The 17,176-nt window shown below is 50.3% G+C and overlaps 3 protein-coding genes across 7 annotated transcripts; all 3 read left to right on the top strand.

Annotated features, from left to right (window-relative positions):
- Positions 1-1,033: 1,033 nt before the first annotated feature.
- Positions 1,034-3,240, top strand: LOC123183446 (translation initiation factor IF-2). Of its 2 annotated transcripts, none has more exons than XM_044596262.1 (2): positions 1,034-1,228; positions 1,314-3,240. In XM_044596262.1, exons 1-2 carry the CDS (start codon positions 1,133-1,135, stop codon positions 2,970-2,972), a joined length of 1,755 nt encoding a protein of 584 aa, XP_044452197.1. In that variant the 5' UTR covers positions 1,034-1,132; the 3' UTR covers positions 2,973-3,240. The 2 variants fall into 2 exon arrangements, with proteins under 2 accessions (XP_044452197.1, XP_044452198.1); XM_044596263.1 differs by having other exon boundaries at positions 1,035-1,192.
- An 842-nt stretch (positions 3,241-4,082) lies between these two features.
- LOC123183445 (collagen alpha-1(I) chain) lies at positions 4,083-7,941 on the top strand. The gene is made up of 3 exons (XM_044596261.1): positions 4,083-4,368; positions 4,469-4,567; positions 4,642-7,941. Exons 1-3 carry the CDS (start codon positions 4,168-4,170, stop codon positions 7,609-7,611), a joined length of 3,270 nt encoding a protein of 1,089 aa, XP_044452196.1. The 5' UTR covers positions 4,083-4,167; the 3' UTR covers positions 7,612-7,941.
- Positions 7,942-9,786: 1,845 nt separating this feature from the next.
- On the top strand, positions 9,787-16,576 carry LOC123183444 (origin recognition complex subunit 4). Of its 4 annotated transcripts, none has more exons than XM_044596259.1 (5): positions 12,859-13,054; positions 13,328-13,504; positions 13,623-13,680; positions 13,828-13,842; positions 14,050-16,576. In XM_044596259.1, exons 3-5 carry the CDS (start codon positions 13,645-13,647, stop codon positions 15,511-15,513), a joined length of 1,515 nt encoding a protein of 504 aa, XP_044452194.1. In that variant the 5' UTR covers positions 12,859-13,054; positions 13,328-13,504; positions 13,623-13,644; the 3' UTR covers positions 15,514-16,576. The 4 variants fall into 4 exon arrangements, 3 of the variants coding, with proteins under 3 accessions (XP_044452193.1, XP_044452194.1, XP_044452195.1); XM_044596260.1 differs by having other exon boundaries at positions 13,619-13,680; XR_006492533.1 differs by lacking the exons at positions 13,623-13,680; positions 13,828-13,842; positions 14,050-16,576 and adding exons at positions 9,787-10,177; positions 10,784-10,839 and having other exon boundaries at positions 10,946-13,054; positions 13,328-13,499.
- Positions 16,577-17,176: the final 600 nt, after the last annotated feature.

The raw sequence follows: 17,176 nt of genomic DNA, 5'->3' as shown, positions 1-17,176 counted from the left end.
GTTTGATCCTTGAGTGTAAAACAAACAGAGAAGGCACCTGTAGCTGAAACTGAAACTGAAACTGTAGGCGCTCGCTCGCTATTTAATGGGTACTCTGTAATGTCCCTTTATTTATTTATTTATTTTCTTTTTAATTTCTGGAGAGGATAAATGTTGGTCATAGTGTTGTATAAGTAGATGTTAAACTCAAGTGCAAATCTGTCACATGGTTTGCTTGTTTTTCACATATCGTTGTCTTAAGCAAATTAAATAATGTGGTAGAGTATGCATAAAGAAAGAAAGAAAGAAAGAAAGAAAGAAAGAAAGAAATATAAATGTGGCTTTAACCGTATGTATGTTTGACATGTAAACTGTTGCGTCAATTAATTTTTCCTAATCTGATTTGGGCCTCTAACACCAGGTTTTTGGTAATGTTGTTCTTACACCGTTTCATTTTGTTCTATGGTTGATGATTGTAAGAAGGAAAGATGCAGCATTTTTGGTTCGGCATCAATTCATTATGAGTGGTAGAAAAGAATGGGTTAAAAATGTCTTCCTTTTGCATGCATGCATACATATATGATGAGTTGCCTCTTCATATCCTACCTATGGTAAGATAAGATATATATTGGTGCGACAAACTTGTGTTTTCTAACTGAATTTGCCTTGCCTTGGTGAACAACAACATGCCCCTATTATGACTATTTATATTTATACATACAATCCTATACGGACAGATGTTTACATTGAATGACAGTCGTCACTGTCACTCGAAAAGCAAAAAATGACAAGTCAAAATTTGCTATGCCTGCCTTTTTGTCATAGTAGTAATTAGTAGTTTTGAACATGTACATCAACATTTACATTTGGACTAGCAAAATGAAACAAATAATGCACTTTGCTTCACTCTCCCCAAGGACTAGCGAGGGATCCACTTGGGCTCTAGGGTGGAGTAAAAAAAAATCTAGGTTTCCTCTCCTCTCCCCAATATTTCTAGGTGGGCCCATCAATCCATCCATCCATCCATATCCATCCGGCCCAGCAATCCTATTATTATTATTAACCCAAAGAGAAAAGAGAATCAATCAGCCTCGGCGGAGGACTCCAACTCCAAGGGAAGGAAGGAACGAAGGAAGCAGAGGACGGACGGACAATGGCGTCGGCGGCGCCGCCCGCCGCCGCACCCGGCCGCCCCCATCCGACCTACACCAACGCAAGCTCCCTCTCCTCTCCTCTCCTCTCCTTGGAGGTGTCGCTAACACCTTTCCTTTGCTCTCCAATCTCGCTTCCCTCCCCGCTGACAGATAGATCTTGCTACTTTTTCTATCTTGCAGATGATTACTTACGCGCTCGCCCAGCTGGGAGGCGCCTCCGCCCGCTCCGCCATCGCCGGATTCATCGCCGCGCGCTTCACCGGCCTCCCCGTCAGCCACGACGCGCTCCTCTCCGCCCACCTCCGCCGCCTCGTCGCCGAGGGCCTCCTCTGCACCTCCGGATTCTCCTACTTCTTCTCCTCCCACCACTCGCCGACCAGGCCACCGGAGAGTAACAGTCCCGATTCCGATTCGGATGATCCATCAACTGGGAGGTTCCACTTCCTCCAGAGTAGCAGTAGCAGTAGCAGTGAGGAGGAGGAGGACGAAGATGATGCTGCCTACACGCCTCTGCCTGTGCATGTGCATGTGCCTGTTCCTGTGCTGGGAGAGAAGCGGGGCCGGGGCCGCCCGCGGAAGAAGGTTGTGGTTATGCTGTCTGCTCACACCACCACTGCTGCTGCAACGCCTGGAGAACCCTGTCCTGCTCCTGCTCCTGCTCCTGTAAAGGGAGAGCATTCTGGTGCTGCTGCAAAGGGAAAGGGGTCTGTGCTATCTCTATCTGGGGATGCAGCTTACTCGGTGACTAAGCGAGGCCGTGGGAGACCAAGGAAGCTACACCAAGTTGCGCCGCCGTCCCCCTCACCCTCACCCTCACCCTCACCCTCACCGGGAGCAGGAGATGATCCACCGTCAACCGGTGGCATCATCAAGATCAAGATCAAGAGAGGGCGTGGGAGGCCGAGAAAGGAGGACCAACAATCAAGATCACAGGAAGCAACAACAAAGACTCTTCCAACTCCACCTGCGTCAAGGCGGCGGGGGATCAAGGTAGGGTGTGGGAGACCAATGCTAGCTCCTACAGGGCCTCCTGGGAGTTGGAGGCCACTAATAATAGACAAGCACCCACCAGAAACTGCAGCAAGGTGCTCTGTTGTTGATGCTACGCCGTCGGTAATCAAGAGACCGCGCGGGAGGCCAAGAATGTACAGACCATCCGCTCCTGAAACTGGAGATGCAGCACCTGCTCCTCAAACTGGAGATGCTGCATTGATGGGAGTCAAGAGAGCAGCTCATGGTTGGCCAATAAAGGAGAACCCAGCAGCAGCAGCAGCAGCAGCAATGTCTGGTGAAACTGGAAATGCTGCATCGGCCGGAATCAAGATAGGGGAAGTGGAGAATCCAACAGCAGCAATATCTGCTGAAGCCGGGGATGTTGGGTCAACGGGAATCAAGAGAGGGGGTGAGCAACTAGAAGTGGAAATGCCAGCAGCAGCAAGGCCCGCTGAAGCTGGAGATGCAACGCCTGCTGAATTAACTGGAGGTGCTGCGTCAACGGGGATCAAGAGAGGGCGTGGGAGGCCAAGAAAGGACAAGACAGCAGCAGCAGCAGCAATGCCTGCTGACGCTGGGTCTGCGGGGATCAAGAGAGGGCGTGGGAGGCCAGGAAAAGAGAAGCCAGCAGCAGCAGACTTGTTGGCTGAAACTGAAGCTGGAGATGCCGTGTCAACTGGGATGAAGGGGGCGCTTGAGAATCCAATATCAGGTTATGTCGTGTCAACTGGAAGCAAGGAAGCACTTAGAACGGAGAAGCCATCGACAGGTGATTTTGTGTCGATGGTAATGAAGAGAAAGAGAGGGCGTGGGAGGCCAAGGAAAGAGCAGCTGGCCTTCCTTTGATTGAAACCAGGCCTGGTTTGGAGAAGAAGCTAGTCCATGTGTAGGAAACCAGGCCTGGTTTGGAGAAGAAGCTATTTTCTAATTCCTAGTCGCATTAAATATTTATTTTTTTCTTTGTGTCAAACAAAAAAGCTAGACTTGACATTTTGAAGTGGAGCATAGTAGAATGGAACAAAAAAATAATGCTTGAATGGTGAAACAACGTTTGCACATTACCTTGTAATACTGCATTATATGAACTGAATTCGAGTGGAGAAGCTTCCAGATTCGAGGTCCTTGTAATGGCTGTATGGTGGAAGGATTTTGTTTGCAGTTTGTGATGATGTAGGGCTGGGTTTAGGGTTAAAAGAAGGAAAGGTGTTAAGTGGATTAGTGAGAGGTCAGTAGATGATTTCTCTAGAGTTCCCTTAGATGATGGTAGCCTGGTTTGCGGACCCATCAATCTCAAGCCCTGAAGCTCAATCTATCATCTCTTGTACTGTTGTTCATCTCTTTTCTTGGGTTGTTGCTGATGCTGGCTGGCTGGCTGGCTATATAAGCCTAGCTAGAGGCAGGTATCTTCTTATCTCTTGTAAGTATAAAAGCTAGTATTTGGAGAAAAAAAATCCAAGTTTCTATTATAAGGTTGTTTGAATATAATTAAATCAAGCACCATGCGCCACTTGGAACTCGAACGTTCTCGCTAGGGAGCAGTAATAGCTAAGCTACTGGAGGAAAGACCCACGGCTGGCCTCAGGTATATGTTGTAAAAAACTAAACTGACAGTTTCAGATCTCATGTCAAATGCCTCATCCTTGTCAGCAAAATAAATAGCTTCCTTTTCTATCTCCATGTTGATGCCGATGCAATTCACAACAAAGACTTGTTGAATGGTCCGCTCATGTCAATGAAGACGAGCATCTCATCCTGGGTGATCCCGTAAAGTCTGTCCCCAAGAAAGGTTGTAATTTTATTGAGCCAAAAAAAAGTGGTAAAAGGAGAGCTTTTTTTTTCAAAGAGAGAAGAAGGCTGTTGGTGTGTGAGTGAAAGAAAGAATGATGGCCCATCCATCAGGCCCAGCAACGGCTCCCCCTCCCTCCCTTGGATATATTTTTGTTTTTGGTACATAAAAATATAAATAAATAGTGAGCAAGGTCGGCCTCCGTCCCGTCCTCCCGTCCGGATCCATCCACCCAACACCACCAAATCCAAATCCATGGGGGTCGCCTCTCCCTCGCCGCCGCCGCCCGCCGCCAACCAAGCTCGGCCGCCGGATCCACCAACCCCCACCCCACCCCCTCCTCCTGTTCCAACCCTTACCCCAACAGGAGGAGGAGGAGGCATGGCGGTCGCCCCACCTTCGTCGCCGCCTCCCGCTGCCGCCGCCGCCGGCAGCCCGAACCCTACCTCCACCGAGGTAAGCAAAGATCCTCTCTTTCCACTTGCTCCTACCCTTACCCTTCCTTTCTAGCTTGGCTTCCCGCTGATCCGCCCAAAACCTAACCTAACCTAACCAGGGCCAAGGAAAGATGGTGGTCGCCTCTCCTTCCACGGCGCCGCCGACCGCCGACGCCGACGCCGACGCCGACGGCAGCCCGCACCCGACCTACCCCGAGGTAAGCAAAAGCAAGCTCCTTTACCCTTTTGAAATTGGATGGATGGATGGATCTCATCTCCGATGCCGATGCAGATGATTAAGCAGGCGCTGACGGAGCTGGGAGGCACCTCCGGCCGCATCGCCATCGCCGCTTTCATCCTCGGCCGCTTCAAGGAGGGCCTCCCCGCCGCCCACGACAAGCTCCTCAAGGTCCACCTCCGCCGCCTCGTCTCCCAAGGCGTCGTCCGCGGCTACGGATCAGAAGCCAGAGCTTGCTACGTCTTCCCCGCCTCCAACACCAAAAGCCGCGGCCGGCCCCGCAAGTCGTCGTCCCGTCTCCTCCTCACCGCGTCGCCGACCCTGCCCCTCCCCCTCCCTGCGCCGCCCACCAACGAGGACGACCAAAATTTGGATCTCAGTTTGGATACATCTTCTGGAGGATTACGGAGCAGACGTGGCCGGCCCCTCTTTCCGGCACTCCCTGCGCCCAAGAATTTGTCGGATCTCAGTTTGGTTCCTCAATCTGGAGGGTCACAGATTAGCAGTGATGATGATGATGATTACTCCACTTCCAGTGATGATGATGATGATGAAGATGATGAAGAAGATGACTACAGCAGTGGTGATGACAACGATGATGAATACACTCCTGCCCGTGCATATGCTTTGATCGTCCATGGAGCAAAGCGCGGACGCCCACGCAAGCGCAAGCGCAAGAGGGGGCCAGGCCGTCCTCGTAAGCTTCTGCTGTCCGCGAATTCCTCAGTCACCAAGAAAGGCCGTGGGAGGCCAAGGAAGAAGCAGAAACTTGGCTCCTCACTGGCTGCTTTTCAGAATGGAACCCCAGGAGGTGGTTTCTCGACGCCCAAGAGAGGGCGTGGGAGGCCGCGAAAGGATGCACAAGGGCTGTCAACACGTGTCAAGAGAGGCCGTGGGAGACCAAGAAAGGATGCACAAGGGCTGTCAACCGGTGTCAAGAAAGGCCGTGGCAGACCCAGAAAGGAGTCAGAAGGAATGTCAACGGGTGTCAAGAGTGGCCGTGGGAGGCCGAGAAAGGAGCCAGAAGATGGTGTCCCAGAAGCAGACTCTTCTGAAACTGAATCAGACGCAGAGTCAGACTCTTCTCTAACTGGGTCAGACACTGAGTCAGGCTCTCCAGATGTGTCGAGGTGGTTGAAGGAAGGGTTTGGGAATCCAACAACAATAGCGACGCCGCCAGCAGCAGTTAGGCCTGCGTCCAGGGGGCTCAATATAGGGTCTCTGAGGCCAACAATAGAGAGGCCACCAGCAGCAGCAAGCTCCCCTGGAACTCTTGTTTACTCTGCTGCGTCCACGGGAATGAAGAAACCGCTTGGGAGGCCAAGAAAGAAGGGATCATCAAAAGCGCCTGCTGAGGCTGGAGGTGGTGCGTCCACGGGGATCAAGAAACCGCGTGGGAGACCGAGAAAGGAGAGACCACCACAAGCAATGTCTGCTGAAGCTGGAGATGCAGCAGCACCTGCTCCTGAAACTGGAAATGCGACGCTTGCTTCTGAAACTGGAGATGCAGCAGCGCCTGCTCCTGAAGCTGGAGATGCACCGCCTGCTCTTGAAACCGGAGATGCAACTCCTGCTCCTGAAGCTGGAGATGCAGTGCCTACCCCTGAAACTGGAGGTGTGGCCCCTGCTTCTGAAACTAGAGATGCAGCAGTATCTGCTCCTGAAGCTGGAGATGCACTGCCTGCTCCTGAAACTGGAGATGCATCGCCTGCTCCTGATGAAAATGCAGCAGCAACGCCTGCCAAAACTGGAGATGGTGCGTCGGCGGGGATCAAGAGGCCGCGTGGGAGGCCGAGAAAGGAGAGACCGCCAGCACCAACGTCTACAGAAACTGGAGATGCAGCGCCTGATGAAAATGGAGCAGCAACGCCTGCTGAAGCTGGAGATGCTGCTTCAACCGGATTCAAGAAACCGCGTGGGAGGCCGAGAAAGGAGAAACAACCTGCATCAATCTCTGCTGAAACTGGAGATGCAACCCCTGCTGGGACTGGTGATGCTGAAACTGGAGATGTAACCCCTACTGAAACTGGAGGAGCAACGCCTGCTGAAGGTGGAAATGCTGCATCGACAGGGATCAAGAGACCGCTTGGAAGGCCTAGAAAGGTGAAGAAGCTTGGGAGGCCAAGAAAGGAGAAGCCAGAAGAAGCAGCAATGTCTGGTGAAACTGGAGATGATGCTGGAGATGCAAGGTCTGCTGAAACTGGAGCAGCAACGCCCGGTGAAAAAGCTGGAGATTCTGCGTCGGCGGGGGTCAAGAGAGGGCGTGGGAGGCCAAGAAAGGAGAGGCCAGAGGAAGCGATTTCTGCTGAAAGTGGAGATGCCGAAACAGAAACAGAAAGGAAGAAGGCAAAAGTAGCAAGGTCAGCTGGAGATGGTGGGATCAAGAGAGGGCTCGGGAGGCCGAGAAAGATCAAGCGCGGGAGGCCCAAAAAGGAGAAGCCAGCATCAGACGACGCCATGTCAACGGGAATCAAGGGACCGCTCGAGTCCCCAAGATCATACTATGCATTATCTGCTGGAACTGGAAAAGCCGTGTCAATGGGAAGCAAGATTGCGCTGGAGAGCCCAAGGACGGCGGAGAAGCCGTCGGCAGGCGACATCGTGTCGATGGTGATGAGGAGAAGGCGTGCGATGCCCAGGAGCAGCGACCAGCCCTCTGAAGCTGGGCGCGTGAAATCCTCTGGCGGGATTTTTGGATACGTGCGAGAATCCAGTGGTAAACAAGAGAAGGAGGGCAGTCTGGCATCATCAGGGGAGGGGGAGAAAACACCACAGGCCAAGGAAGGTGTGGTGGCTGCTTTGGGTGGCGGTGAGGAAACTGGGCTTACTGCAGATGCGCCGGTTTCTGCAGAGAAGGCAATAGCGGGTGATGCCGCTGTCGTTGAGGGAACTGGAGGTGTGACTGAAGCTTCTTCTGATAAGCTGGGTTCTTGTGCCACTTCAGAGAAGTCAACGAGTGGTCCTCGGCATGTGGAGGCGCGACAGAATCTTCATCTAATAAGCTGGGGCGTGCAGGTGCAGTAGCAGAGAATGCAGAAGCAGAGAATGTGGAGAAGGTTGAATCTGATAAGAAGCCTCGTGTGGAGGGGGAGGGGGAGGGTGGAGAAGACAAGCTGGGATCTGCAGAAAGATGTGTGGTTAGTTGAGCAGAGCTGAGCTGAGCGCAAGGAAGGTGTGATTTTCTGGACTGGACTGGACTGGAGCGCAAGGAAGAAGAAGAAGAAGAAGAAGGAAGAATTATAATTAAATTATTAATAATATGTATGGTAACTGTAATAGTTAGTGTTAAGTAAGTAGTTGGTCCCTCTGCTCTGCTCTGAGAACTAAGTAATTTAATTATGGTTGGTTGGATTATTATTTACTGTATGCATCATGCATTATGGGAGGGGAGGGGAGGGGATTCATTCCTTGAGTCTCAACTTGAACTGAACTGAAGTGGGTGTGTTTTTGTTGCTAAATGACTATGATGTCTGTCTGTCTGTCTGTCCTTGAGAGAGAGGGAGATAGAGATTTGAAATGAATTGCATTATTTGTATTGCAAGTTTGAACAGCAAGCTAGCTAGCTATATTTGTTTGGTCTTTCTTTCTTGTTTTCTTTCTTGTCTGTGAATGAATTATATATTTGTTTGGACATGAAGCAAGCAAGCAAGCAAGCTAGCTAGCTGTATTTGTTTGGGCATTCTTTCAGGTGTTTCCTTGTTTATGTATGTAGCATAGATATGTAATTTAGTATTTTTCTTGTTTCTTTATGTCATAATAATTCTCATGCCATGTTGGTGATTGCCATATTTGTGTCAACCTGCTCTTTTTTTGAGGGACAAGAAGATAGCAATCCAGAGAGAGAGGGAGAGAGAGGAGAGGCAGACACAGTTGGTGTATTGTTGTTCCATGCATGATCTCGATTAGTAGTATACCTTCTCCTGGGTGCTTCTTTGCACTTGATGGGATGGGGGATCAGGGAATACGTACGATTGGGCAACAAGATAATAAGGTAGCTATGGAGGCAGAGCGGTACGTATAAGGACGGGAAAGTAATCATCGAGTGTTTAGCGTGCACGCATGTGTTTGTGTTTGTTCATTCAATCTATATGCACGCGTTGCCGGATTTGATGCATGATAATTTTGTTTTTTAAATACACTCATCCATGTGAACGCGCAGACACAGACCCTACCACTACGAGCACCTTTCAGAGACTAAGCCGACATATCATGTTAAAATTTGCAAAGTCATCATAATAATTTTGTTACAAAATTAGATTTAGCTCCGTTTGTCTCCCTCGTGAAACCATACTGACTGGCCATTAAGATGTAAAAACTATAAATTTTTTATATATATAAACACAGGTTAGGACACACGTATCAAAAAGATATAACCTACTCTTTTCATTCCAAAATAAGTGTCTTAACTTTGTATCAACTTTAGTACAAAGTTGTACTAAGCTTGAGACACTTATAAAGTTGTACTAAGTTTGAGACACTTATTTTATGATGGAGGGAGTACATGCCAACAAAAATAAATTGTCTTTAGGCATTGCTGATGCCGGTTAAGACGAGTGCATAATAAACCATTGATATAAAATTGAAAGTAATAGCTTATCTTACGAAAAAGGCTGTCGCCCCGCTTTATAAATAAAGCAACCACCAGGCACAAAGTCAACAAGGTAACATCTGAACAACACACATACACAAACCCCACAGTGGGCAAAGATCCAACACGCACGCACAACTCACTCCACTGGTTCAGGTGTGGGCACAGCACAACAAGCCCAAAACAAACACAAGGGACGCACAAACAAACAAACAAGGCGGTGGCGACGATGACTAGGGAGCTAATCCGGCTCAGGTGGTGGTGGGGGAGGCGGTGGCGCCATCCGGAGAGCCATCGCGCGAAGCTGGGTGATGATGGCGTCTCTCTCCCTGGGGTGGCTAAGCGGCCGCCAAAGCAGAGGGCTCTAGATGCCACCTGGTGCGATCATCTTCCACATCAAGCTCAGGCTCGTGCAACGCGATGCAGTCGAGCAAGTCATGCCAGGCGGCATTCTCATCTGGGCCAAAAGGACGTCGGAAGGCGAGCTGCCCTAAGTCAATAAGGGCCACTGCGACAGAGATCCGCGGGTCAACCGCGATGGAGAACAGGCCAGGAAAACGTGCCGTGAAGGGGGCGTCGCCAGCCCTTGATGATGCAATAAAATGTGGTCATGATCATTGGAGATTATGATTTTTTTCCTCCCGTTGCAACGCACGGGCCCTTTTGCTAGTATATACATATATGAACGCTTGCAGTATTGTGTTAAAAAAAAGGGAAGGGGTGGAGTAGAGGAAAACGTGAAAGCCAGCATCTGTGTGCTCTGCTCCGGGGAAGACCTTGCTCGCTCCCCGCTCCCCACTCCCCACTTGGGCGCCGCGCCGGCCCGTCCCGTACCAGGAGGAGGAGGAGGAGGAGGAGGAGGAGCCGCCTCTGCCTCTCCGTCCCGCCGCTCTCCCGGCCCGTTGGTCCGCGCTCCATGCCCACTGCCGCCATTGCCTGCAGCAATTGCAAGCCGCCGCCCCGCCGCCCAGACTTTAGACCGATTTGATTTGAGGCTCAGAGGCAGGTACCCTACCAGCTCAGCTCATTCCCCATTTTCTTTCTTTCTGATTTATTTACTCCTACTACTAGTTAGGGTTTCCTTTGCTATCTATCTATCTATCCACTACATATGTGTTTTTTTTAACAGAGTTACTGTAGGAGTAGTACATATATGTAACATAACAGGATGGATGCATTCATTCGGATAATAATCAGAAATAATTTATCAACAAGAGGCTGCTGCTCCATATATACTATTATGAAGAAGCAATGCCAGTTTTTTCTTTTTCTTTTTCTTTTTCAGAAAAAATAAATATCTAGTAGTAGCAATTAGCATTGTCCCTGTGAAGAAGTTTAATGTTGGTCCGGCCTGGCCTGCGTTCAACCAGAGGCAACAAGACGGCTTCTTTTATTCTCTATATATATGCAACATAACTAGTGAGACTTACATGATTCGATTGGGGATTTTACTACTAGTATGTCTGTCTCTAGGACCATATTGATCTATTCCTATGTGCCTGCTTGCTATTGGTAAATGGTAATAAATAAATTAAATTAGTAATTACAACAGATTTCATTTCGTTTGGTTTGGTTTTGATTTCATTTTATTTTATTTGATTGATGCAGCAAGGACCATGGATCAGCATCAGCGGGAGGACCAACGCCACCTCCTGCTCCACAAGGCAGGCATCACAAGCCTCTGAACCCTTTTTTTTACTCCATTCATTCAGCCTCTGAACCCTAACTCATCGCTCACAATGGAATGGATCTACCATCTATGTAATGTAGGAGGAGGAGCAGGATGACAGCCTCCGCACATGGAAGGAGCAGCTCCTTGGACCAGATGTTGTCCACACCACCAGCCTCCTTGGAGAAAAGACTAGTAGTGTGCAACTGCAAGGTTCCCCGGGGAATGCTGCTTGCTCTGTGCTGTCTTCCTCAGTTGGGCCGTCAGAAGCTCTACCAATTGTCGTAGGCCTAGCTTGGACTCTTCAGAATGGAGGCAACGCTGCTCCTATGCAATCCCCAGGAGTTGATTCGTTGTCCGTGCACAAGAGAGGCCGTGGGAGGCCAAGAAAGGACCAACAATCACGACAAGCAAACCCTCCTCCTCCTCCGACTCCAACTGCGTCAAGGCGGGGGATCAAGGTAGGGTGTGGGAGACCAATGCTAGCTCCTACATCTCATCTGGAGACACATAGAGGGCCTCCTGGGAGTTGGAGGCCAATAATAATAGAGAAGCTACTAGCAGCATGCTGGTCTGTTGATGCTGCGTCCACAGGAATCAAGAGACCGCGTGGGAGGCCAAGAATGTACACACCATCCGCTCCTGATACTGGAGATGCTGCGTCAGCGGGGATCAAGAGAGGACGTGGGAGGCCAAGAAAGGAGAGGCCAGATGCTGCGTCGTCGGGGATCAAGAGAGGCCGTGGGAGACCAAGAAAGGAGAAGCCAGAAGCAAGAATGTGTGCTGAAACTGGATATGCATTTGCGTCAACGGGAATCAAGAGAGGGGGTGGGCATCCAGAACTAGAAATGGAGATGCTAGCAGCAGCAGCAGCAATGTTGGCTGAAACTGGAGATGATGCTGTGCCAAAGGGAACCAAGGGAGTGGTTGAGAATCCAAGATCAGTTGATGTCGTGTCAACGGGGATGGAGGGAGCACTTGAGAATCCAAATCCAAGAACTGAGAATCCATCAGCAGGTGATGTTATGTCGATGGTGATGAAGAGAGGACGTGGGAGGCCGAGAAAGAACCAACAACCACAAGCACCGACGACTCCAGCTGCGTTGTCAACTGGGGGTATCAAGAGAGGGCGTGGGAGGCCGAGAAAGGACCAACAACCACAAGCACCGACGACTCCAGCTGCGTTGTCAACTGGGGGTATCAAGAGAGGGCGTGGGAGGCCGAGAAAGGAGCAACAATCACAAGCACCGACGACTCCAACTGCGTTGTCTACTGGGGGTATCAAGAGAGGGCGTGGGAGGCCGAGAAAGGACCAACAACCACAAGCACCGACGACTCCAGCTGCGTTGTCAACTGGGGGTATCAAGAGAGGGCGTGGGAGGCCGAGAAAGGAGCAACAATCACAAGCACCGACGACTCCAACTGCGTTGTCAACTGGTGGTATCAAGATAGGGCATGGGAGGCCGAGAAAGGAGCAGCAATCAGAACCAAAGCCTCCTCTGACTCCAACTGTGTCAAGGAGGAGGGGGATCAAGGTAGGGTGTGGGAGGCCAATGATAATAGAGAAGCCACCAGCAGCAAGGTCGTCTGTTGATGCTGCGTTGTCAGGAATCAAGAGACCGCGTGGGAGGCCAAGGAAGGAGACAGCATCAGTAGGAATGTCCGCGGAAACTGGAGATGCAACGCCTGCTCCTGAAACTGGAGATGCAGCTGCGTCGACGGTGATGAAAAGAGGGCGTGGGAGGCCAAGAAAGGCGGGGATCAAGAGAGGAGTGTGTGGTGAAGCTGGAGATGCAGCAACAGGCGGTACAAGTGCAAGCAAGAGAGGACGTGGGAGACCAAGAAAGGAGGAGAGGCGAGATGGTGCGGTGTCAGGGATGGAGAGAGGGCGTGGGAGGCCAAGAAAGGAGAAGGCAGAAGAAGAAGCAGGAATGGATATGCTAGCAGCAGCAGCGGCGGCAATGTTGGCCGAGAGTGGGTGGAGATGATGGTGTGGCAACAGCAACAGGGGGAAGCTAGTCGTCGTAGTAAACAACAAGAGGAGGAGCACTAGGCCTAGGGTTGAAGAAGAAGAAGAAGAAGAAGAAGAAGAAGAAGCTGGATGTGGAACTGAAACTAATCTGGGCTCTGCAGCAGAGCAGAATGTTTAACCACATTCTGCTCTGCTCGTTCGTACCTTAACTGTGTATCAAAGTTGCAAACTACTGTAGGTAGTAATTTGTTTGTCTGAATGCACCTGCACCTGCACCTGCTTTTGCTTGCTTATGTTCCAGCACATGGAGTGGAGTAGTGCTTTATTTTATTATATTCAGATCAGATAGTTGTATTCTTGGATTGAAAATTCAGCTAAATTTTTTTTTGAGTTAAAGAGCTTTGCTAAAACACAGAATACACAACATGAAACTGGAGTAGGATCTCTAGTGCCTTTGCATACACAAACATGTTCTAAAAAAATGAATGCTGGCTGGCTCTTGACTTGACAGGTGACATACACCCACTCCACCCCACCCTCTGCTTCTCCCGCTGACAGACACGGAGAGAGATAGAGAGAGGGAGAAAATCCCCAACCCCCCAAGGAGAATCGAGAAACCCTCTCCTCTCCTCTCCTCTCCGGACCGGATCGCCGCCGCCACCACCCGCGACCGCGAGGTACCCCCAAGGTGAGAATCCATCCTTCCTTCCTTCCTTGATTGAATCCCCAGATTTGATTTGATTTATTTTGGCTTGTTATATTGATTTGCTTTTCTTCTTCTTCTCTTCTTTGGCTTGTGGAGGCAGCGATCCAGGCCAGGCGAGGATCATGGATGAGCCGGAGGAGCAACAAGAACAAATCAAGGCATCTCCTTCCTTCTCTCTCTCTCTCTCTCTTTCATTCATTCCTTCTCTCAGCATGAACAAACCCTAAAGCTCATCCCTCCCTCACTATCTAATCTAATCTTTTCTAATCTAATGTACTAATGTTTCTAATATCCACTCCACACAGACACAGGAGATGCAGGTGGATGATGCTGCTTCCTCACTCGCCAATGCCCTCCTCCTGCACCACATCAGGGCATCTTCCCTTCCCGAAATTCTTTCTTCCTTCCTTCCTCTTATTAATTCGCAAGATAAAAATATATTCTTTCTTCCTTTTATTAGTTCATTCTCTCAACATGAACAAACCCTAACTACAATGTCATGGATCTCTATCTATGCACACTGACAGGCGGATGGGGATGCTGCTTTCTCTCTGCCGCCCGATGCTCCTCCCACACTCCCCAACAATCGCCGCCGCGGCAGACCAACCAACAAGAGGCCCCCGCGAAACCCGCTTGGGAGGCCCAGGAGCCACAAAAACCCTGATTCACACCCATCCCCACAGCCAACCACCGCTATCAAGAGACCGCTGGGGAGGCCGGGGAAGGACAAGCAGCCACCAGCCTCTCCTCACCCGACCCCGACCCCGATTGCAAGGAGGACCAGGGCAGCCACAGCATCTCCGCACACCCAAGCTGGGCCCAGGACCACAATGCCGGCGGAGAAGCTGCTAGCAGCAGCAGCAACAACAATGTCTGCCGGTGCTGCGTCCAGGGGAACCAAGAGGCCACGCGGGAGCCCAGCACAGGGGACGCCGATGTCCGCTCCTACAAATGGGCTCAAGAGAGGGCGATGGATGCCAGAAAACAACATGCCAGTTGCTGCTGCGTCCGCGGGGATCAAGAGAGGGCCTGGGAGGCTGAGGAAGGAGAAGCCAGCGGCAGCAATGTCTACTCAAGCTGGAGGTGCTGCGTCCGCAGGGAGCAAGAGAGGGCCTGGGAGGCCGAGGAAGGAGAAGCGAGTACCAAGAATGTGCGCTCAAAGGGTCGGGAGGCCGAGGAAGGAGAAGCCAGTGGCAGCTCAAGCTGGAGGTGCTGCATCAGCGGGGATCAAAAGACGGCCTGGGAGGCCAAAAAAGGAGAAGCAAACAGCAATGCCTGCTGAAGCTCAATATGCCTCATCGGCCGTGGAACCCAACATAGGGGCTGTGCAGCAAGAAATGGAGAAGCAAACAGCAGCTGCAATGCCTGCTGAAGCTCAAGATGCCGCATCGGCAGAACCCAACATAGGGGCTGTGCAGCAAGAAATGGAGAAGCCGGCAGCAGCAGAAGCTACTCGTCGTCGTAAACAAGAGGATGATCTGGCATCAGCAGGGAAGAAGGCACGGGCTGAAGAAGGTGTAGCTTCAGGGGACGGGGAGGAAACAACTAGGGTTGTAGATGATGTATGTGTGCTGATTTCTCAAGAGAACACAACGAGTGCTGCTGCTGTGGACACTGCTGAACCTGAGAATGTTGCTGTTGATGCTGGAGGCACGACGACTGAAGCTCACCTGGGCTCGGCAGAGAACATGGAGAGTGCTGCTCCTGTCGAGGAAGGAGGTGAAACTGAATCTATCCTTGTGTCTGGAGATAAAGCAGTGAGTGTCCCTATCGTGGCAGGAGGCGCCATGACTGAAGCTAACCTTTGGTCTGTGGAGAATGCAGCAAGGGCTGCTGCTGTTGAGGCTGGAGTCGTCATGACTGAAGCTCACCTGGGCTCGGCAGAGAACATGGAGGGTGCTGCTCCTGTCGAGGAAGGAGGTGAAACTGAATCTATCCTTGTGTCTGGAGATAAAGCAGTGAGTGTTCCTATCGAGGCTGGCAGAAGCTAACCCGGGGTCTGTGGAGAACGCAGCGAGTGCTCCTGCCAAGGCTGGAGGCGCCATGACAGAAGCTAACGTCGGGTCTGCGGAGAACTCAGTGAGTGCTCCTGCCGAGTCTGGAGGCACCATGACTGAAGCTAACCCGTGGTCTGTGGAGAATGAAGCGAGTGCTCCTGCTGAGGCTGTAGGTGTGACTGAATGTAGTCTGGGCTCAGCACAGATTGCATTGGCGATTACCGCTGCTGTTGAGGCTGTAAGTGGGACAGAATGTGATCTGGGCTCTGCAGAGATGGCATTGGCAAGTGCTGCTCCTCTCGAGGCAGTAGGTGTGACCAAATGTAATCTGGGCACTGCAGAGATGACATTGAAGAGTGTTGCCGCTGTTGAGGCTGTAGGTGAAACTGAATCCAACCTTGGCTTATCAGAGAACGTGGAGAGTGCTCCTGCCGGGGCTGGAGGCGCGGTGATTGAAGCTAAACTGGTCTCTTCAGAGAACGTGGACGCTGCTGCTCCTATGGAGGCTGAGTCTATCATGGGCTCTTCAGAGAAGACAGCGAGTTGTCGTGCCGAGGCTGGAGGCGCAACGACTGAAGCTCAGCTGGGCTATACAGAAGGGAATGCTCGTGTGGACGCTGCGAGTGCTTGTGTCGCCGAGGCCGGAGGCGCAACGACTGAAGCTCAGCTGGGCTATGCACAAGGGAATGCTCTTGTGGACGCTGCGTAGAACACAGCGAGTGCTTGTGTTGTGGAGGCTGGAGGCGTGACGACTGCATCAAACCTGTGAAGATTCTGGGAATTTGTAGTTGAGCGCTGCTTGGACTGACTGAGAAGATTACCGGTACTTTGGGTTTGGTTACTGTAATAGTTAGTATTAACTAGTAAGTAGTTTAATGGTCATGGAAATGGAAATGGAAATGGAAATGATGGTTGGAGTAATGCGTTTGGGGACATGGTATGGTATGGTATGGTATGCTATGCTAGGTTTATAACTAAGTAAACTAATGTGATTCCCTGGGTTAGTGTGGACTGCTGCTAAATGAAATGAAATGAAATGATGAGGAGGCTGTATGTACATCACTCATCTACAAGTTGTTAATTCAGTGCTCTGCTCCTTTAGTTGATCTTCATTCATCTACAAGTAAAGTTTCATGATTCCTTGCTCACAGTATTTGAAATTTGACTGGAAGTATCTATCTATCTATCTATCTATCATTGTTGGTACTTACTTGGTTACAGCCAAGACAGACATGCCCGTACCAGTCAAAGTAAAGTAATAAAATAAATAAATTTACTTTTGGTTTGCTTGTCTGAGTCTGAAATTAAATAAATAATAAAGTGCAGATGAAAAAAGTAAATGTATCTTCACCTTTCCTTGCAAAAATAATAGGAAGACATGACAAGAATAGCAAATGTTGAGCTGAATATGTTGGATATATATATATTCAGCTCAACATTTGCTGAAACTGGAGATTCTGCTTCCATACTCGGTATATATGCCTAGTCTCCACTCAAACTGGATCCTTTGTTTCCCTAGTGTATTAATTTGAGTGAGTATGCGTTTGGCAAAAAACACATATTTGACATGTGGACGAAAACAATTCAAAGTTTCAACTGCTTTCACGCTGTTGACTCTTTCGTGCAGCCAGGCGCCGCACCCTACTGTGCACCGCCT

This window comes from Triticum aestivum, chromosome 1D (genome assembly GCF_018294505.1).
Source record: "Triticum aestivum cultivar Chinese Spring chromosome 1D, IWGSC CS RefSeq v2.1, whole genome shotgun sequence".
NCBI lineage: Eukaryota > Viridiplantae > Streptophyta > Magnoliopsida > Poales > Poaceae > Triticum > Triticum aestivum.
Note: the sequence above shows the minus strand (reverse complement) of the source record. Positions and strands in the feature narration are given on the sequence as shown.